Source organism: Thalassophryne amazonica, chromosome 1 (assembly GCF_902500255.1).
Source record: "Thalassophryne amazonica chromosome 1, fThaAma1.1, whole genome shotgun sequence".
In the NCBI taxonomy this organism is placed as follows: Eukaryota; Metazoa; Chordata; class Actinopteri; order Batrachoidiformes; family Batrachoididae; genus Thalassophryne; species Thalassophryne amazonica.
In genome coordinates, this window is record NC_047103.1 from 83,583,421 (window position 1) to 83,605,945 (window position 22,525).

The 22,525-nt window shown below is 38.3% G+C and overlaps 1 protein-coding gene across 1 annotated transcript in view; it reads left to right on the forward strand.

Annotated features, from left to right (window-relative positions):
* Nucleotides 1–444: 444 nt before the first annotated feature.
* Nucleotides 445–22,525, forward strand: part of waca (WW domain containing adaptor with coiled-coil a) — a 113,374-nt gene continuing 91,293 nt past the window's right edge. The window contains 3 exon segments of the mRNA XM_034172104.1: nucleotides 445–632; nucleotides 819–849; nucleotides 16,278–16,470. Coding sequence (XP_034027995.1) covers nucleotides 592–632; nucleotides 819–849; nucleotides 16,278–16,470 — 265 coding nt within the window. The 5' untranslated portion in view covers nucleotides 445–591.

Below are 22,525 nucleotides of genomic sequence, written 5' to 3' on the forward strand. Positions count from 1 at the left end.
AATGCTGCAGCTCCGGCTGGACTTGTCATTTGATATTTTATTAATTTATAAACAACAGAAAAGGGACTGCTGCTAAAGTCCAAATTTTGTAATTACTGTGACAAAACATGGCTGAATTAGCTCGTAAATCTCTGTATTTACAGAGCTCTGTAAATAAATGAATTAATAAATAAAAAAGTGCCATTTTTTTGTGAGTTGGCAGTTGCATTTGAAAATAGCAAAACACCTGAAAATATGTTTAGTATGTTGCAGTTGTCTGTAAAAATTAATATCAAGATGTTATATATTTTTTTTTCTTTAAATAATTATGACAATTTCCTCCAAACAGGAGTACCAACATGTCCTCGTCAAAAGAAGTCAGCGTGGCGAATGCTTGTTCAGACGTGATCTGGCAACTACAGCGCTTGTCTTTGGACTCTGTGGGTGTGATACGGTGGGATCGAAAGGGGGCGCTCATTCCACCAGTAAAGCAGATAGAATTGACACAAGCTCGGCTGCAGTATTTGGCGATTTACAGGTCGCCAATTGTACCAAAAAATATCAAGTTATCAGTCTTTCACATCCCACTCTAAACACACTAACACGGCATTGATGGTAATGTATGCAAGGAAACAACCGAGACTCGGCGATGGGTAAAGAGCTTATGTTACTTCTTCAGATTTTCTCTTTCCTCGTTAGATACGCTGTTATCATCCGCCATTTTTTTAACCGAAACCAAAATAACTGGCAGCAAACTTGTACTTCCAGCTGTTGCAGCCGTGTCTTCACATTGACACCCAGAACTTCGTGTTCACAGCTGTCTTGTTTCTATTTTGCAGGTGCGACCGAAGAGATTCTCAGCCCTATCAGGTAGGTGTTTGCTGACTGCAGCTAGTTAGCCTACTAGCTGCAAATAAGACTAAAATGGACACTCAAGCTCAGGCTTCTGGGAACACAACAGGCCGCAGTCTGTGCGGAAAATAAAGTGAAAAGTACATGGGTTTTATTTGAAATTGCATTCTGAGTACCACGAATGTTCTCCAATGCAAAGGCTGACATAAAGACGACGAAGAGGAAGTACTCGTCGAATGAATTAGTTTTATTGGAGATCGTAGCTAATGATAGCTTGACTATTAGCTTGGTATGCTAGCTTGTCTGATTGCGGCCTGTCCGCAGTCTGTCATTTTAAAAATACAGTTAAATAAGAGTTTCAGAACAGCAAAACATCCACCTGTAACTTCTATACGAAAGTATTTATCTTTGGGATAGTTTTTATATAGACAAAAGTTAAACCGCCTAAACCTTGTTCTAAAGATTTACTTAATGTCAGATATTTATCACGAAGCAATATGTTTTTCCTTATAACAAATGGTGATTAAAGTATTCGGTTACATCAGCGTACAGTATGGATGTTGTGTAACCATGCAGTACTGCCGGTAAATTGTCAGCTGTATACTCAAAAGATTTGGGCAAATTATTGTCAGAATTAGCAAAACTGTACATTACAGGTATAGCCACCTTAGAATTCGATTTTTTTTTTTCTATAAGCCTCTTCACACAATGGGAATGCGTGTGACCATGTTGGTTCAAAGGTGGAAAGGTGTAAAAATGTAAACAGATGATCAGTCGCCCAGTGACAGCATCGGTCAAACAACTGTCAAAGTCCACAATAAACATTTTTTTTACAGATACTTATAAAGAGTGAAAATGCAACCGTTTTACCAAGCCATTACAATATACATATTATAAATAATTACCTTTGAGATTTTTGAGATTATCCCAGATGCTTTCTCCATCTCATGAACGCTGCCTCCAGCATTATTAGAGATGGTTTTATCAGCCAATCTTTGACAGCAAATGATTAATCCTCTACAGAATAATTATTTTGTATATCAGTGTTCAGCGGCATCCAACGGGTTGTATTGGCATGGCAAATTACGCAGCAGTGCGCGGGTTAAATGCATTTGAGTGCCATCGAGTCATGCCGCTCTGCTCATCCAGAGTTGAGTTCGATCGGGTCTGGGAATGATTTGCCGTCAGCATCTTTAAAAACGGCAGCGTAATCTGTTGTGATACAAATCAGGATGTTTTATCCCACCTCTGTTCATTATACATGGATCCAAATCACAGATGTGCCTAATAAATGACAGAAAATGCAGGGATGTGGACCAGACTGTTACGTCATGTGTATTTACTAGAGACACCATTCAGCTGCCATTCCCAGCCAGATTCATGATTCATTTTATTTTGTGTTTTTTTACAAATAATTCATTTCACATTCTTGGAAATACAAACGTAGTGTACAAGATTTATAGAAGTCTGCAAAGCGAAACCGTGATCAGCTGATTCTGTGTTTCCGAATAGATACTGCCTGGGTCACGGTTAACAAGTTGGGCAAAACCTGAATTTTTAGTTCGTGGGCCGCATAAGCTTCAGCTTTTATTCCTTGGACACCAATACCACGCTATCACAAAAAATTTTTCAAGGAATCAACACTCCAGCGGGAAACATAATCAAGATCTGTCATTCTCGCTGCCCACACAGTCAGTCCTGATGCCTCAAGACTTGAGTTTACGCCTTTTGCTCTTTGATCTCATGCGTGAGACTTGGAAGAGAGCAAGAGTGCGAAAAGGCTTATTAAAGGGGTTCCTTCAGCATTGCTATACAACCCCACTTCCAGTGAAGTTGGGACTTGTGTAAAATAGAAATAAAAACAGAATACAATGATTTGCAAATCCTCTTCAACCTATATTATTCACTTGAATACACCACAAGGACAAGATATTTAATGTTCAAACTGATAAATTTATTTTTGTGCAAATATTTGCTGATTTTGAAATGGATGGCTGCAACACGTTTCAAAAATTCTGGGACAGTGATATGTTTACCACTGTGTTACATCATCTTTCCTTCTAACAACACTCAATGAGCATTTGGGAACTGAGGACACTAATTGTTGGAGCTTTGTAGGTGGAATTCTTTCCCATTCTTGCTTGATGTACGACTTCAGTTCAGCAGTCCGGGGTCTCCGTTGTCGTATTTTGCGCTTCATAATGCGCCACACATTTTCAATGGGCGACGTGTCTGGACTGCAGGCAGGCCAGTCTAGTACCTGCACCCTTTTACTACAAAGCCACGCTGTTGTAACATGCAGAATGTTGCTTGTCTTGTCTTGCTGAAATAAGCAGGGACGTTCCTGAAAAAGACGTTGTTTGGATGGCAGCATGTGTTGCTCCAAAACCTGGATGTACCTTTCAGCATTGATGGTGCCATCACAGATGTGTAAGTTGCCCATGCCATGGGCACTAACACACCCCCATACCATCACAGATGGAGGCTTTTGAACTTTGCGTTGGTAACAATCTGGATGGTCATTTTCCTCTTTTGACCAGATGCCATGACGTCCATGATTTCCAAAAACAATTTGAAATGTGGACTCATCAGACCACAGCACACTTTTCCACTTTGTGTCTGTCCATTTCAAATGAGCTCGGGCCCAGACAAGGCGGTGGTGTTTCTGGATGTTGTTGATGTATCGCTTTCGCTTTGAATGGTGGAGTTTTAACTTGCAATTAGCGATGTAGCGACAAACTGTGCTGACAATGGTTTTCTGAAGTGTTCCTGAGCCCATGCAGTAAGATCCTTTACACAATGATGTTGGCTTTTAATGCAGTGCCGCTTGAGAGATCGAAGGTCACAGGCATTCGATGTTAGTTTTTGGCCTTGGCGCTTACGTGTAGAAAGTTCTCCATATTCTCTGACTCTTCTGATTATATTATGGACTGTAGATGATGGAATCCCTAAATTCCTTGCAATTGAACGTTGAGAAACATTCTTCTTAAACTGTTGGACTATTTTTTTCACACAGTTCACAAAGTGGTGATCTTCGCCCCATCTTTGCTTGTGAGCGGCTGAGCCTTTTGGGGATGCTCCTTTTATACCCAATCATGACACTCACAATTAGTGTCCTCAGTTCCCAAATGCTTATTGAGTGTTGTTAGAGGAAAGCTGGTGTAACACAGTGGTAAACATACCACTGTCCCAGATTTTTTTGAAACATGTTGCAGGCATCCATTTCAAAATGAGCAAATATTTACACAAAAACAAAAATGTGTATCAGTTTGAACATTAAATATCTTGTCTTTGTGGTGTATTCAATTGAATATAGGTTGAAGAGGATTTGCAAATCATTATAGTCTGTTTTTATTTACATTTTACATAACGTCCCAATTTCATTGGAATTGGGGTTGTAAATTTGTTTATTACTATTAAAGTAGGGATGTCCCGATCAGGTTTTTTGGCCCCAATCTGATTCCGAGTCATCTGATTTTGAGTATCTGCCGATAACGAGTCCCGATTTGATACTTTAAAAAACTGAACAATGAACAAATGCTAAATATATAATATTTTCATTTTAATCACTTTATTTTATTATTTATCACTTAAACAGTGCGCATCTCCTTGAGGTAGCTTGAACAATCAAGTAATAACCTCCCAGACTTCAAAAATGTACAAAATTCCATGTTATTTTATTTGACTAAAAATAAATGTCTGAGGTTCCAGAACCATTTATTGATTTAGCTAACTTAATTACAAGTGTTCTAAACTTTTTTTAAACAGTAATCAGAAATTTTGAGGTAACAAACGACAAAAAAAAAAAATTTCCAAGGATTTTTCTTCAGAAAACTGCTCTATAAATGAGCAGATCAGTGGTTTCTGCACCGATCTGTTTTGTACAGATCAGTGGTTTCTGCCACTAGTCTTCCATGTTTTGGCCCGACACGTCATTCCTGTTGGACAGCGCGAAGCTACCTCACAGCTCCGAGCGTCGAAAGTTGGATTGGGTTGAACTTATATTTTTTCTTTTGTTCAGTTAAAAAAAAAAAAAGATTGGGTTGAACTTTGACCGCATCAGCCTGTCGACAAGTGGCAATGCGCGCTCCTGTCAGAAGCGTCGCTTTAGCTCAGCTTTTGACGTGACGCTGACGCCTCTAAAAAGCAGCGCGTCTCATTGAAAATAATGCTTTTTTACACTGATTCTTGACGCTTCTGACGCGTGAAAGGCCCATTAATCTGCAATAATGAGCTTGAAATAGCGCTGATCAAAATAATGAGGATAAGATCTAGATCGGATTCCTGATCGGGATGCAACGTCCCATTTCGATCAAGTCTGAAACCACGTGATCGGGCCCGATTTCCGATCACGTGATTGGATCGGGACATCTCTATATTAAAGTACTCTCAATCTTGTATCACCAGTATGATCAAAATCTACCTCGTCTGCAAACAATTTAGGATTTTGACCCATGTAGGTTAAAACATAGGAACAAGTCACCATGACACTTTCTGTGACTGACCTCATGTAATGAAAGCAATGGTTTGTGTATGTGCGTTGTTTCACACAATGTTAAATTTTACCGCATGATAACATGCTCTCCCACGCTATTAATGATACAATTTAAGACATGTTTTTTCATCTCACATGGAATGAGAACAAGCATCGTAGAAGGTTGAGTGCAAACCATAGGTGAGCAATAAAAGTTCATCCTCAAAAGAGAAATATCCTCCATATTATGTAGCTGGTTTGTGTTCAGAAGATTAGATTAATTTGTTTCACCAACTTGAGCACAAATACAGACCTGAGTTAAAGGAATGCCAGAAGCTGCACAAAGACAACACCATCATCAAGTTAGCAAGTAATAGAACTGAGAAGAGAATGATCAATTTGCTTTTCTTATGTTAGACAAAGTAAATGCTGTAAAAAAGTGACAGGCAGTGGAATTTTCTGAGTATTGGTATTTTCATTTTCCTGGACTTTTAACTTAATTTTTTTTTTATTTTTTAGCATACTTAATTCATATTCATTGGTTTCATATTTGTGGATTGAGTTTTATTCTTTATATAATTATATTTACAAGGCTCTCACCCTCCCCATGGATCGGAATGCATGTAAGTTGCGGATTAATTGCAGAGTTCGTGTCATGTTGACTTGTTTTTAATATGATAATTGTATTAATTTTGATGCAGTTAAAGTAAAATCACAGTCTGAGGAAGAAATGTAGCAGCTCTGTGATTACGCAGGCTGTTTAAAAAAAAAAAAAAAAAAAACAGCCTCACTGAGAGACTGGAGCCTGTGCTGTCACAGAAATGATCTCTATTGACATTTGAGAGTTGTCATTTTTTGCCTGTGCAGCCATGAGCCCACTGAGCCAGGTGTCACGCTCAAAGCGCTTGCACAGCTGACGTGGCTGAGAGTCCACTTCTTTGGAGAAATAAGAAGTATACCCTGTTGAATCCAAGCGTGGTGTCCAACCTCATAGGTTGATCGTTAAAATGACATTCATTAGTTCTAAAAGCCATTATTATTTATAGGAAAACCTTCTATTTTTTTTTTTCTACTAAGGTTTGAACTTTGAGTGTTTACACAGGAGAGAGGGGTTTTACAGCTTTAAAACATCTATAATAATAGTAAAAAAAATAACGCTGACTACTTTGCGGATTTTGCCTGCTGCGGGTTATTTTTAGAACGTAACTCCCGCGATAAACGAGGGACCACTGTATATGATAAAATTGATAACGATTTTATCATATACCTATAAATGATAAATGCACGCAGAACACAGTGCGCATGCTCTCCCTTCACTCACTGCCTCTGGGGGTACGGATGCGGGACCCGCAAAGAATCCAAGTCATGGCCACGGAGCTCTGCGGCTGCAGTTACTGAGACCATGCAGCGGGCGCTGTGCATCGAAACAGCGAGCGTAGTCTCTGGACCTATTGCTGGAGTTGGCTGCAGCTCGGCACAGCAGATGGGGGCGGTGTGAGTGGCCCGTTGCGGCACTTACCGAGCCCGCAGACTCGGTAAGCGCATCGGAGGCAGTGAGAACAATTGCGGTGATGCCGACCAGTTCTGCGACCGGCCCACCTGATAAGAACGCAGAACACGATGCGCTGTAAAAAAAAAAAAAAGATGCAAAATTGCACAAAAAAAAATGTGCGAAACTGCGAGGCCGCGAAAGGTGAACCACGGTATAGTGAGGGACCAATGTATTAAATTACACATTAACAATATCTAGGATCGCACGTGCCGTGACGTCACAACATATGTATGGATTGGCTGATTACCAAGGCGACATTCACTTACTCAGGTGGTATGAAAAATATTACCGGTCCGCGAAAAATATCACAAGGGTGTATTGCTATTTATTCTTTAGTGTTTTATCCAATCATATTGGCGTATCATTTATAGGTATATGATAACTGATATTATTATCACTTTACCAAGACATTGCTAGGCTGATATCGACTCTACCTGGCTATACTCGGCCGCTGTGCGTTAACAAATAACGTTACAGCGCGCGGCCCAAGAACTGTCTGCAGAGAGAAAAAAAAACTGTCCGCAGAGGAAAAGATAAAAAGGCGAGAAGTGTGTGTTGGTCCCAGTATGGATATTCCAGATGATTTTCTCATGGATAGTATGATTTTCTCATGGATAGTATGACAATGAACAGCAGTTAAAGCAGCCAGCTTGATGAGGACGCACTGCCGAATTTGGAGAGCAGCGCGCGCCAGCCGACACGACAAAAGCTAAAGTGAGCCAACTTTTTTTTTTTTTTGCTGGGTGTCGTGTGTTTTGAAATGACATTAAATATTGTTCATGTGATTCCACGGGTTGTGTATCTCAGTAAAGTGATAATAATGCAAATAACATGCTGTTGTCATGCAGTATGCATTTTCTGAGTCCCTCTGTTCATGCCCAGTTGCTCAAAATGACTGATATTCCTAACTCGGGCGAATATCGGTCATTTTGGGCAACTGGGCATGAACGTTGCGCCTCTGAAAATGCAAACCGCCCTCCAAAAGCATGTTATATTATTATTATTATTATTATTTTATTATTATTATCACTGAGGCATTGCTGGGCCGGTAGGATAGGTTTACATTTACGCTACCTGTCTATAGGCCAGTCACAATTACTACAATATTCGCCAATCGCGATTATTTTTTATATTCGCGAATATTTTTCATAATCGCGATTACCATGAATTACTTATTTTATCCACAAAGTTGCATAAACGACTCAGAATCTGACGTCATCATGCTGCAGCAGCAGCCGCATGCAGTTTCTCTGCCTCTGTTCCCTCTCGTCTTGGTCGAATGGTTAGCGAGGCTCGGATAATAACACGGAGCGTGAGGAGGTTCTGGTTCCAAAGCCACGTACCACGGCACCGCTGTGGATGCATTTGGGTTTTAAGTAGGGCTGCCACGACTAGTCACGGCTACGCTGACGATTGAAATCATTAACAACTAATTTAGTAGTTGACGAGTCATTTATTTTATTTATTTTTAAGTCTTTGTTTTTCCTCTCATTTCATAGCTTTAGGAAGCCGTCCTGCCGTCATTTGGACATTCAAATTTTGAATAAGACGGCCGATTTAAAACAGTGGCCGTCTTATTCAAAGCCGTTTGCGCAGACTTTATTTTACTCAGCGTGTGGCTTTGTAAACTTGTAGCATCGCCTGCTACATTGAGTAGCGCTATGGTCTTCTTCTGTATTTTTTGTGGGAGCGTTACAGCGCCACATACAGCCCTGGCGTATGTACTACAGCTTTAAACGAATCCTCGAGGCCTCGAACATTTTTTGTAATCGAATTACTCGATGAATCGTTTCAGCCCTACTTCCATGCCCTAATATCTATCTGTGGTGCAAATGTGGTGAGAATTGTTGAAGTAGTCCCCCCCCCTCTTTTTTCAAAGCCTATATAAAGTGAAATCTTGATTCACAATCCAGATCTGAGTCACCCCCAAAATTTAATGGCATCTTCCATGGCTTAATATCTATCCATAGTGATCCATATTCAAAATTTTTGAAGTCGTTTTGATGTAATCCTGCTAACAGACAGACAGACAAATAATAATTCATGGGTTAACGTTCTCCGTCACCATGAAGGATTTCCGTCATTTGGAAAATTTAACTACACATACGCGTGCGCACTAGGGTTATGACTACAAAACTTTTTTCAAAACTTTCATTTTCCTGATGCATTTGATGAACCTTTACCCATAGATCGCTTTTTTGAAGTTTATTTCATTGGATCTTGAAAAAACCTCCCGCACCTAGCGCCACATCACTTTTAAAAATTTTACACAGTACGATTTTAAAAAATAACGTAACAAGAAAATAATTAACAAGTATCAAGAAATAACAAAAAATATACATATAAATATTGCTAAAATATATTAATAAACAATAATTGGTGTCTAAACACGCTTTGTCAACCAGAAAAGCACCACAGGTACGTCAAAGTCTGGCTTAAGATGGAGTTAGTGTCCCAACACCATCACAGTCTGGAGTCTGGCGTTGAACAATCAGAGATGCAGAACAAGTTAAGAACCGCCTCATGGAACTGATCTCTGAAGAGAAATTTTGTTTGCAGTTTGATGGTAAGAAAATTAACAGTAAGAGTACCAAGTTGTGTGCTTGAAAAATGACAGAAGAACATTACAACTTGGCATTTTGGCTTGTGGAACTGCTGCAGACATCTATATACCACTACAGGACCTGCTTGATGACTACAATGCATGTAACAGTATTCAGATGATCATCTCTGACACAACAGCAGTCAATACTGGTCGCAAAAATTGTGTTGTGGCCAGGCTTCAGAGAACATTTTGAGACAAGGGATTCGATGAACCTCAATACATCGGCTGCCAACACCGCATTCTTGATCTTGTTCTGCGACGTGTTGAACTTATTTTTTCCTATATGGTCACAGTCACCTAACATTAACTACGAGTTTATTGATGAGATTTTGGAACAGTATGATGATTTGCAAAATGCATACATGGGCATAGAAGTGATACCAGAGTATGAGAACCTTGGCTGGAGAGATGATTTCAAAATTCCTTTTTGAGCTTTTTGAAAGCATACGTTTTACGAAACAGAGGAAAAATGGCCTTGCATCAAATGACACAAGCTGCCATCACTTCACAGTGCCAGGTGGAACTCACAAGGAATTTTTTTTACACTTATTGCATTATTCCTTCTTCCAAATTGGCGAGAACAGCTGAGGGTAACTTGCGATTTCATTGCAACTACATGGTCGCGGGCCTGGTTTTCTAACCAACACTATTCAGAGACGGATTATGAAGACCTGCTGTCAGCAATATCCAAACTTACGTGTCCCAAAGCTGTGAAATGCTTCTCTACTCAATGGAAAAAGGAACCATCAGTGCTTGATGAGAGAGAGAGCTGTAAAGTTGATGGAGGAGGTTTGTTCTACTTGCAGAACAGACAAATATTTTAACTCATTGAGTGCCAGCCATTTTCAAAGTTCAGAACATCCCAGTGCCAGGATTTCTTCAGCATTTGAGTGTTTTTTTCAAGACCCATAGAAAATTGAGTTCTATGTCCATGTCAACAACAAACATACCACAAGCAAAGAAAAGAGAAGAAAAGAAATTGGCTCGATGATGCGTCTTTGGCGCGGGGCGTTACTATTGGAAAAGACGCGTTTTAGAGTCAATGGCATCGTGTGAGTTAACAACAAATTTATTAACACTAATACACAAATCTGAAACACTATTAAAAACACTACAAATGCTATATGTACTCATTTTCATGTATTCATCATGTGTATTATATGTAAAACTGACATGTTATAATAAAAAGTGTTTGAGCCGCTCAGTGTTTTAATGTGAAATATGAAACTGTCTTAGGTGCAGGAGGTTTTTTCAAGGTCGGGCAAAACCAAAGACATTTTTGTGAGTTTTAGGTAAAAGTTCATCATTTATAACCCCAGGCTAATAAATTTGAGATTTGTCATAACCCTAGTGCGCACGTGGTGTTATGCATGTTTTGGGGCCGACATATGATACTCTCACTGTCAAAGCAACATCACATTCTGCACTAATCAAAGCAACAGCAATGTCAGCGTGGATGGTGCCACACCATGGAGGAAGGGACTGTGTGAATTTTCACTCCTCTCCTCTCCGCTCTGTTTACTGCTTACCATGAGCCATGGTCCTTCTCCCTGTGTATGTGGGAACATTGGCAGACCTTCCCCAAGTAGGGCAGGGCGTGGCTTTGCTTTGAACCAATGAAGAATTGCTTGGATCTGCTGCTTCGTTGATTTATTTATTTTTTGTTTTGTTTTATTTTGCTTCATCTTAATTTTTCCCTGCTAAAACCCTAAAGAGCATATGTCTGTGAGTAATATTTATAACTTACAAAACGGGACCGATGCTAGCGCGTTAGCATGTCTTTGGCGTTTTCAATGTTAAAGTTAGCATTAAGCTGTTCACATCTCAGCACGTTTGTGTGCATTTGTTTTCTGTGTAATAATTAATGGCTCAGCGTTTGTTGTCGTAAAAGGTTTTGTTTTTATTTATATATTAATAATAGCAACGACAGTAATAGTAATAATAACTAATAATGCTATAATACAATTTTAGAGAAACATACAAAAAGAACCTGATAAAACACAGCAGAAAAGATAAAACCAACTAACAATGAACATAAATATAGAAATAACTGTTTTCTGTGAACACCTAGTGACTCTTGCACCTCCACTTCATCCCTGTTTTATTTAAGTTTAATGACCATTTGTTTGGTCAAACCACATCTAAGCTGTGTTTTTACACAAGAAAAAAAAAAAAGCAGTAAACTGCACATTTGTCTTTCATTCATTCATTCATCTTCTACCGCTTAGTCCAATTAAGGGTCGCGGGGGGCTGGAGCCTATCCCAGCAGTCATAGAGCGCGAGGCGGGGTACATCCAGGACAGGACGCCAGTCTGTCGCAGGGCCACAAATAGACAAACAAACACAGACACACACACCTACGGACAATTTTAAAGATTCCAATCCACTTAACCCGCATGTCTTTGGATTTGGGATAATCTTATTAAAGATCACATATTACACTTTAGTCAGGCCTTTAAAATACTTTTGTGGACTCTTGCTGTAATATGTTGTCAGTGGTTGAGGTAGTTGCTGTAGGCATCTAAAAATGCTCATAATCGGGTGAAACCTGATGGAAATGTCTTTATGGTGTGTCTGTGATATATGTATGTGCAAAATAAAACTCAAACGTTGATGTTGCGTGATAAAGGCCTTTTAATAACAACTCAAAGAAATAATGGCAAAACTCCCATGTAAGTAAAAAAACAAACAAACGATTAATTGGAAAAAAAAAGAATAAAAGTTAGTTGCAGCCCTAGCTTGTTTTACGAGTGAGAGCATTTTACTGATTAAATGTGAATAAGCCAGTTTTGAGTTTCTCAGTGCGCTTGTGTTTTCAAAACAGGTGACAGTGTTACTTTGTGCACAGCAGAACAACATTGTCAATTGCTTTAGCTGCTAATTTTGTATTTTTACTGTACAGACAGTGGACACAGCACCTTTTTGGCGCATTTACTGAATTAGAACTGATCAAAATACTACAGAAGACAACGAATTTTTACTTGACAGTTTAAAGTGTTTTTTCTTTGTTTCAGAGGGCTTCGTACCCATTAAAATTCACTAGAATATACAAAATTTGACTTGCTCTTTTAAAAAAATGTCTGTGGGAGCACCCCCAGACCCCCAATAATCAATACTGTGTTTTTATTTCACAGTTTGAAGTGAGTTTTTGTTGTTTCAGAGGGCTTCATACCCATTAAAATTCACCAGAATATACAAAATTTGACTTATTTAAAAATGTTCTGGGGGAGGACCCCCCCAGAATCAAGGCTACACCCCACCCCCCACCACCCTTTTATGTACCTTTATGTTCAGATTTTGCATTCTTGTTATACTTTGTCTCTCTCTCCTTAGATTTGTATACTGTATAATGTGTTTATTGTATTTGTTGAGGAAAAAGACTGTGTGCCCCACTATGCCACATTTTAGAGAATTGCTGGCATTAATTTTTGCCAGGAAAAAAAAATTCAGTCGGATGAAAATTTATTGCTTTAACATAATAAATAATAATAATAATAATAATAATTTATTAATTTATATAGCGCCAAATCACGAGTAATCGCCTCAAGGCTGCTTTCATTTAAAAGCAGGATAAAATTAAATAAGATTAAAATACAATAAAAAATGTAACCATAAAAAATTAAAAGAAGTAAAATAAATAAAACGTATAAAAAAAAGACACAATAAAATACTAATGATAAAACAGGGAGAAGAGATGTGTCTTCAACCTGGCTTTAAAAGTCTCCACAGAGTCCGACTGTCGTATTTGTGCAGGCAGATCATTCCACAGAGCTGGAGCGCGGTGATAAAAAAGCTCTGTAACCCGCTGACCTTTTCATCACCCTTGGGACACACAATAGTCTTGCACCCTGTGAACGCAGAGCCCTTGCCGGCACGTAGGACTCAACCAGGCCGGCCAGATAAGGGGGCGCCAGTCCGTGAATAATTTTATAGGCCAATAGTAATACCTTAAAATCCGATCTCAAGGAGACCGGAAGCCAGTGAAGGGATTCCAGAACAGGCGTAATATGCTCAAACCTTCTGCTTCGCGTCAGAAGTCTGGCAGCAGCATTTTGAACCAGCTGAAGACCACTGATGCTGGACTGTGGTAAACCAGAAAACAAAGCATTACAATAGTCCAATCTAGAAGAGACAAACGCATGAATCAGAGTCTCAGCATCAGCCATAGACAGGATGGGACAAATCTTTGCTATATTTCTTAAATGAAAGAAAGCAGTCCTCGTAATGTCCCTAATGTGGAGGTCAAAGGACAACGTAGGATCAAAAATTACCCCAAGTTTCCTCACTTTGTCAGTATGATGTATAACACATGAACCTAGGCTAAGCGCCAGCTGATCAAATTGATGCTGATGTCTTGCTGGACCAAGAACCATCATTTCAGTCTTATCAGAGTTCAAAAGTAGAAAGTTGCTAGACATCCAACTTCTCACTGCTGCGAGACAGTCCTGTAAAGCTTTTATGTTGACAGGATTTCCAGCAGCTATCGGCATATACAACTGAGTATCATCAGCATGGCAATGAAAAGCAACCCCAAAATGCCGCAAAATGTTCCCAAGGGGTGCCATATACAGGGAAAAAAGCAGGGGACCCAGAACGGATCCCTGCGGAACCCCGAACTTCATGCACTTAAAGTCAGAGGTAGTGTCGTTGCACAAAACACAGTGGGAACGACCAGACAAATAAGACGTCAGCCACGCAAGAGCAGTTCCAGTAATCCCGAAACAGTTTTCTAGCCTAACAAGTAGAATATGATGATCAACTGTGTCAAACGCAGCACTGAGATCCAACAACACCAATACTGTAGTAGTATCCGAGTCCATTGCTTGCAGAAGATCATTAACTACTTTAATAAGTGCTGTTTCTGTGGAGTGATGTCTTCTAAAAGCAGACTGCAGTGGCTCAAAAATGTCATTCTCAGTAAGATAGTCCACAAGCTGCCGTGAAACCACCTTTTCCAGAATTTTAGAGCAGAATGATAGATTTGATATCAGCCTATCATTTTTCAATACACCAGGATCAAGATTAGATTTCTTGAGTAGTGGTTTAACCCATGATTTAGAGTGGCGTTAAGTGGGACACATTGGCATGACAAAATGCACAGCAGTGCGGGGATCAAATTTGTGCAGGCGTCAAGGTGCTTTTACTCATTAACCCTACACGTGTGCAGATCTCACCTAGCGAACTCACTACATTGGCTATGGAACCCCCAAAGTAGTACTGTACCAGCAGTTATATTTGCTCTGATTTGGCAATATACCACAGAAATGAAAGCACTTTATTCATAAGTAGTAGAGTTGAGCCGGATACTCGTTTCAGACAAGTATCTTGTAGGGATAAAGCATTTTTGGCGAGCATGAGCATGATCTGAATAAAACTCATCAGTATCTGTGCTCGTGCTGAAGGAAAATCCTGATTGGCTAACTGACTGTCTTCTCACTCTGTGATTGGCCAGTCACACACAGCGCCCGCCCCTCCCTGCACAGACACATCTCTCTGCAGCTTCTCGCGCACACACACACAGGATCTCTGTCTCTGTGCTTGGCTTGACTCCAGCTCACGTTGCTGTGCTCCTTAATTTTTCTTCAATTTGCTTCTGTTTTGGTTTGTATGGTATTTAACATTACTTGGTGAACTTGTTTCGTAACGTACGCGGTGCATTTGACAAGACAGAGCCAAAAACAGCTCATGTTGTTGCTCACTGACTCCACTCTGGTCGGGTTTTTTTTTTTTTTTTTTTTACCATTTGTTTGCTGGCTGGTGATATAAAGTCAGTCGGAAAACTTTGCTTGTACTGAATGTGGTGCTTTTGAGAAGAATACAGTGAACAAGGCTGACATATTATTTCCCTGTTTGCCATCACTGGATGTTTGCATGAATCACCAAGTTCACACAGAACCCACACGCAGACACCTTAATCAAAATGCCAAGAATGTTAGGTAGTAAAAAAAGAGAAATAATTTAAAAAAATCACAGTTTGATCATAAAATTAAAAAAAGAAAGGTGTGTTGATTATGACAACTCTTGTTCATGCATACTTAGTTCATAATTTCCTACTGCATTGAATGTCAATTCTGAGGCTATGTTCCCCATTCATACCCTTAAGAATATTCATGTGCTGAGTTGATAAAAATTTGTTCTGTAAATAGTTCCTTTAATATTGTGATCAAAAACATTTAATGTCAATTCTGAGGCTGTTCTGTAAATATTCATTCATACACTTAAGAATATTCATGTGCTGTGTTTATAAAAAAAAACTTGTTCTGTAAATAGTTCTTTTGTGATCAAAATCATTGATTTGAATTTCAATTTTGAGGCTGTTCTGTAAATAGTTCCTTTACTATTGTGATCAAAAACATTGAATCTCAATTCTGAGGCTGCTCTGTAAATATTCATTCATACACTTAAGAGCATTCATGTTCTGAGTTCATTAAAAACTGTAAATAGTTCGCTTACTTTTGTGATCAAAATCATTGATTTGAATCTCAGTTTTGAGGCTGTTTTCAAATAAACATTAAATATAGCAACTTTTGATCAGTCCATAATAATAATAATGTAATGTAAGCCCCACCCATTTCCGGGTAAACCACGCCTACTTCCGGTTTAGGTCCTGCCCACTCCGAGTACAGATGCAGATCATTTATATGGTTGAAAAGATAGTGGTGTACTCACTCATCCCTAATAAGTAGATTTCAACACAAGCAATTTTTTTGTGAAAAAGCAAAGGAGACTACACCTTTAATGGTTTGCTGTTGATGTTGGTAATGATGTGGAGTTATTTTACATAATTCAGTGAGGTCCGTCATTCTTCTCTGCAGACTCTCAAATACTCGTCTAAGAGCCATCCAGGGGGCGACCACCGGCATGAAAAGATGCGAGATTTGACAGATGTCACTCCTCCATGCAAAGTGCTCAGAAGGACTGACAGCCCTGAAAACAAACACATAGACATCACAGCACAAAGCAGAGCAAAGGCTGTCCATACACACCGTGCCAGGGACAGGGATGGAGGTAAGACTCAGGAGTTACGAAGAATAAAACACATTTAGGTTAGACAAGTTATGACCATTAAAGGGTTGTTGATTATTGTGGATTTCTTTTAATGAATTTGCTTTGCGTTTTTAAAATCTATAGTTTTTTTTTTGTTTGTTTTTTTTTTTGTTTTTTTTTTTTATAACTTAAAGCTTTAACATAAAATTTGTCATCTGAATCATGTTGGGTTGATGGTTTTGAAATTGTGCACATGTAGTTTGGGTGTTTTAGTCTGGGGTTTTTGGTAAGATAAATTCTTATTTTATCCAAAGGTTTTCTTGGAGAGTAAACATCACTTGTGAGTAGCTGATTGTTTATTATATTTTTATTGTTTCCTTCATTAGAAAACAGTGTGATGCGTGAATTTAAGTGAAAAGGGGTGCTGCTTATATTTGCAAGCTGTTCAGTATTTGAACATTCTGTCAAAGGGATTATTTGCATCAACAGTACTTTTGTGTCTTGGTTGCATTTTGTTTCTGAAATTTTTAAATTGAACACAACCCCTCAATCCGAAGTTATTTGAGGTCTGACCAATTAAAATGGAACGTCTTCTGTCCCACAGTTACAAATACTGTTGAACTGAAATTTCTTAGTTGGATTTCTTTCCAAGATTACGTAAATGAGTACATCTACGTAAGTAGAGCGGGGTGTGGCTTTGCTTTGAACCAATGAAGCAATGATCCGACTCTGCTTCGATGGTTTGTTATGGTCTTCTGAAACAGATGTATTTTATAACTTAAAAACGGACCGATGCTAATGCATTAGCATGTCTATGGCATTTTCAGTGTTAAAGTTAGCATTAAGCTGTTGCAGCTCAGCATGTTTGTGTGCATGTTTTCTGTATAATAATTAATGGCTCAGTGTTTGTTGTCAAATTGTATTTTTTTTTTTTTTTTTACTCATATTAATAATGATAGCAACAACAATAGTAGTAATAATAACTAATAATGCTACAATACATTTTTAGCGAAAGAGACAAAGAACCTGATGAAACAAAACACAACAGAAAAGATAAAACCAACTAACAATGAAAATAAATAAATATAGAAATAAGCGTTTCCTGTGTACACCTATTGACTCTTACACCTCCACTTCATCCCTGTTTTCTGGGTTGGGAGGGTTACTTTAAAAATGTATTCTGATACAGTTACTAGTTACGTGTTGAAAAATGTAGTCAGTAATGTAATCCAAGTACCATAATATTAAAGTAATGTAATTTGATTACTTTCAATTACTTCTGGATTACTCCAATATCAAATATGCTAATACAGACAAAAGAAACTAAATATAGTCTTGACCACATAGTACAGTTTATTAAGCAAAAATAAAACTGTTTCTTTTACATGGCATGCTCTGTTTTACTTCACATTATGAATTAAAAGCACCCACAATATTGTTTTAAACACACCCAGTGTTCACCTGCTAAATTTTCAACAAAAAATGCCCCCCAAAAAAAAGATAATGAAAACTCAGGCGGTGTGCGGATGAATTTGTAATTAAAAGTGGCTTGCAGAACAATATACAAAACAAAAACAAAAATTCTGCTACTTGTACAGTAAACATAAAATTATCTTACTTTAGTCTTTCACATGGCATTCGCACCATGTTTAACATATCAGTCCACTTATTGAACTTTCAAAATAAGAACAAAAGCATAATGAAAACCATTAGGTAAATACTGTCAGTAAGGAGGCGTGATTGCCATTTTAATTCCGGGCAAGTTAGTGATTTGCGTGCATAGAAGTTCAAGAAACAGGTGGAATATGCCGTAAAGCTGCGCATGTTGGCAAAGCCACAAACGGAGGAACAAGGGAGACAATATTTCCTTCCATAAGTAAGTGGTTTTGGTTATTCTTGTCACTTTGTCCATGATATTTGGATGATAAACAGCTGTGTGTCTCCTGCCATACCTGTGTCGCCCGATGACACGGGCCATTAACTCTTCACTTATGTCTAGTTGATATTTTCCACTGCTAGACTGTCTAGTTAAAATACTTGTCGTTAGTGATTAAAATTGTTCGACAAGACTGGGATTTTTTTTAAATTTGCACCTTAAAATAATGAGATTATGACGACCCGCGCTGTGCTGCTCACAGTCACACCCACACACAGAGATGTGTACCCACACCACTGACTTCATGAATGAAACTCGGTCAATAAAGGATAATTGTGTAAAAATATAATATATGTATATATATATGTGTGTGTGTGTATGTAGGTATTGTAATGGTTTTAGGAGCCGCGTTGTGTTGAACAGCAGCTTCTGCAGCAGGACGCCTCATCTCAGCAGCTTGAACAGCGCAGATTCGTGTAACTTTCAACACTAATATTTGGGAATGTGTGTGTGTCAGAGTAAGTTTAATACTTTCCTGACATAATTTAATGTAATTTAATTTTACTGGCTCGATATCCAGTTCAAAATGGCATTTTTTTTTAACACGTATTTTGCGAGCATTTTTCTGAGTGTGTTCAGTCACGCATCTCCATTGAAAATGCATTAACATCCAGATACTTCATCAATATTTTGCCCGGTTAGGAGATGTAATGCTGTCCATGTTTTCGTTTCAAAGAAAAAAAAAAATACAGATATCAGGGTACTAGCAAGGATAAAATTTTAGCGTAGTGGTAATGTTGAGGGAGCGAAGCGACCGGGGTGGGGGGGGGTGCGGAAGGGGGGAAGCTTCAAGACTTAAAACCTGTTTTTATTCTCTTTCTTATGAGTAGTTTTTATTTTATGATTTATTCTTTTACTTCTGTTTTTAAGTGTTTGAATTTTTTTTATTTATTTATTTTAATTTTTTTATGTTGAACTGTTCTGTGTGAGGCACCTTGAGACAGCTTTTGTTGTAATTTGGCACTTGATAAGCTGATTAAGTTGAAGTTGAACAACATTTTATTGAGCCTTAAAGTAAATAAATATGAGATTGGTTACTGGATCCTTAAACTCTGGACAAAATAAACTCTACATGGTGGATCCTTGATCTCTGGACATAAACAGAAATAAAATGTTAGTTTTTTTCAAAAGCATTTTCTTTCAGACATTATTGGCATGAATGTATTTCCATATCTGAGCACAGGTCAGGTTTATAAAGAATGCAAGACGTCTAATTTTTGGAGGAAAAAACATTTTAGTCGATTGTAGTTTGTCTGTATTGCAACGTTTGTAAGAGGTGTCATTTTATTTAAAGCGGCCATTCGTTTTGAAGTTATTAATTCCGAGCGGACTCTGTCTCAGAGAGACAGAGTCAGAGAGCCGTGCAGCGTTTGAAGCTGTGACAAAACGGAGGACGATTCTCGTTTCTCGACTGCAACAAGACCAGAGTCCCAGTTAGTGACTTTAATCCACACAAAAGTGACTCATGATGTTTTAATGACTTTCAGAGGGGTTAAGAAGCGAACTTACCGCTTCTGAAAAGCAGCGAATCAAAGAGCCACGAGCCAGTGAATCGAAGCATTGCTTTGATTCACACTTCAAACTGGAGTTGCACTGCAGAAATGGTTGATTACAGACGCTGTACTGAAAATAAGCTTAACGGTCCAAAATTATAGCGTAACAGGCCGTAATGCAAGTTTGCGCTATCTAGAACCCTGGATAATATCATAAAATGCATTAAAATTGTAATCCTGCGAACTAATCCCCATTTTTACTAAATATACCTGTAATCTGAATACGTCTTTTTTTCTGTAACTGCAGCGGAATACAGTTACCTTTTTTGTATTCTAATTACGTAACTCCGTTACATGTATTCCGTTACTCCCCAAGCCTGCCTGTTTTATTTAAGTTTAATGACAATTTGTTTCGGTCAAACCATATTTTCAATTTGTTAATTTCTTCAGTGATTTCCTTCTAGAACTATCTGCCAAGAAAAAAACTGCTGCATCCTAGTAAGAGCAGAATACTACTGGAATGGTTTTAAATAAGAAAAGTTGGGGTTTTTTTCTCACCAAAATGGATGCTGCACTCACTGCAGTTTATTGTCTGGAATAGCCCCAGATTGCATTTCAGAGCTTCTAGAATTCAAACATTTTCATGCGGGAGGTGTTGGGGGTAATTTTGGGTTCCAGCTTTTTTTGTTTTTCCACCACTTTCATCCATGAATGTCAATCGTGAGTCACTTTTGTGTGGATTAAAGTCACTAACTGGGACTCCTGTGTTGTTGTGAGAAAGAAACGAGAATCGTCCTCTGTTCTGTTCACACAGCTCCAAACACTGCGCAGCTCTCTGCCGAGTCAAGTTAGAATGATAGAGTCCAGTCGGAATTAATAACCTCAAAGTAAAACACCGTTTAAATCAATTGATACCTCTTTCCAAATGTTGGAATACAAACAAATTGCAATCGTTCAAAACGTTTTTTATCTCCCAAAACAAGACGTCCCGCGCTGATATGCAGCAGCTGGCTGAGCTCAGTTCAGAGCTACGGAGAGACATTCATGCCAGAATGTCTGAAAGGAAATGCTTTTGACAAAAACTACAGATTTTATTTATGTCCAGAGGTCAAGGATCCAGTGACCAATTTAACATGTTGTGTTGACATAGAAAACCTGTAAACCTACTTTTAGTACACAGAAAATTCACAAGAAGTATTGACAAGGGAATCGATAAGGAATCGGATCGATAAGCGGAATCGATAATGGCATCGATATCAAGCCATTATTTTATTTAGCACCATACAAATTTATCTGTGAGTTGCCTATAGTCTCTTTGACAGCTACTGAAAATTTCATGGAAGAATTCCGCACGGTTCCAGAGATAAGCACGAAATTTACCCCCAAAATAGCACTTTTTTCATCAATTTTGTGTGACGTTGATAATTAGCATTATCATTTAAAGTTAAATGTTAAAGAAATAACCTTGTATTTTGTAATATCATTTCCTAGAAAAAACATCATGTTTCTAAAGCAAGGTAAAACTGTTGCAAGCGTAACGCTGAGAATAAGTCATTTATTTGTGTCAAAACCTTAGCTATATCTCCTACTCTGCTTCAGTAGAATAATTATATTATTTGTTCAATAATACCAATGGACAGAATTTTTGTTTCAGGCTTCTCCAGACTAAAGAAGATACCTCCAACTGTTGTCGCAAGCGTTATGCTCTACCACATTATAGTATATATGCACTGATAGTTTCTAGCAATGACTGAACCGAGACCAATAGAAATAAGAATAACATTTCACAAAAAAGACCACTTTTAAATTTTGATGGTTGTGTCACAGTTTGGCTTCATTATTTTTGAACTAGGCCATAACAATAATAATATTATATAATAATAATAATAATAATAATAATAATGATTAAGAAAAAAACCTGACTGAGACTTGCATGTTCAACCTCCGGCTGTATTGCATCTGCTGAATTGCAGAGAAAGAGGGATTAAAAAAAAAAAAAAAATGCTGGGACCCAGTCCACCAACCTTTAATTAAAAAAAAAAAAGAAAAAAAAAAAGACATTTTTCATCTTCCAGGAGATGCTGAAAATGTACCATTAGATACAAAATTAATTTTGTTTCTGGGGCCCCGCGGGCCCTAAACCCTGGCTCCAGGGGACTGCGCTCCCCAGACCCACTGCCAATTTTCTTTGGATTTCACAATTTTCATTTCACAGCCCTGACTTCTGCATGGTTTAATTTATGAGCTATATAAAAATAAATTTACTTCATTAAACGTTTCTGCATAACGTCATAACTGATGTCCAAACTCAGACATTCCTGGGCACGTTTGAGGTTCTGGCTTTAAAATCAGGTAATTTAGGTTTCAGGAAGTCATAAATTTGGAAATGATTATGGCTCTTGGGGTTAGTCTGTGTTTGACAGCTGTTTGAGGTTTGAACAACAGATAAACTGTGTTGTCAAAGTAAGTTTTTGCCAGCTATGTGTTCTGGCTAAAGTAAAGTCCTTCCTCAGGAGTGATCTTCAGATGGCCATTTATGCTTTTATCAGCTCCAGACTTGATTACTGTAATGCACTTAATGCTGGTCTTCTCATGCATCCCTCTAACATGTGCAAAATGCTGCTGCTTGTCTTTTAATGAACACTTC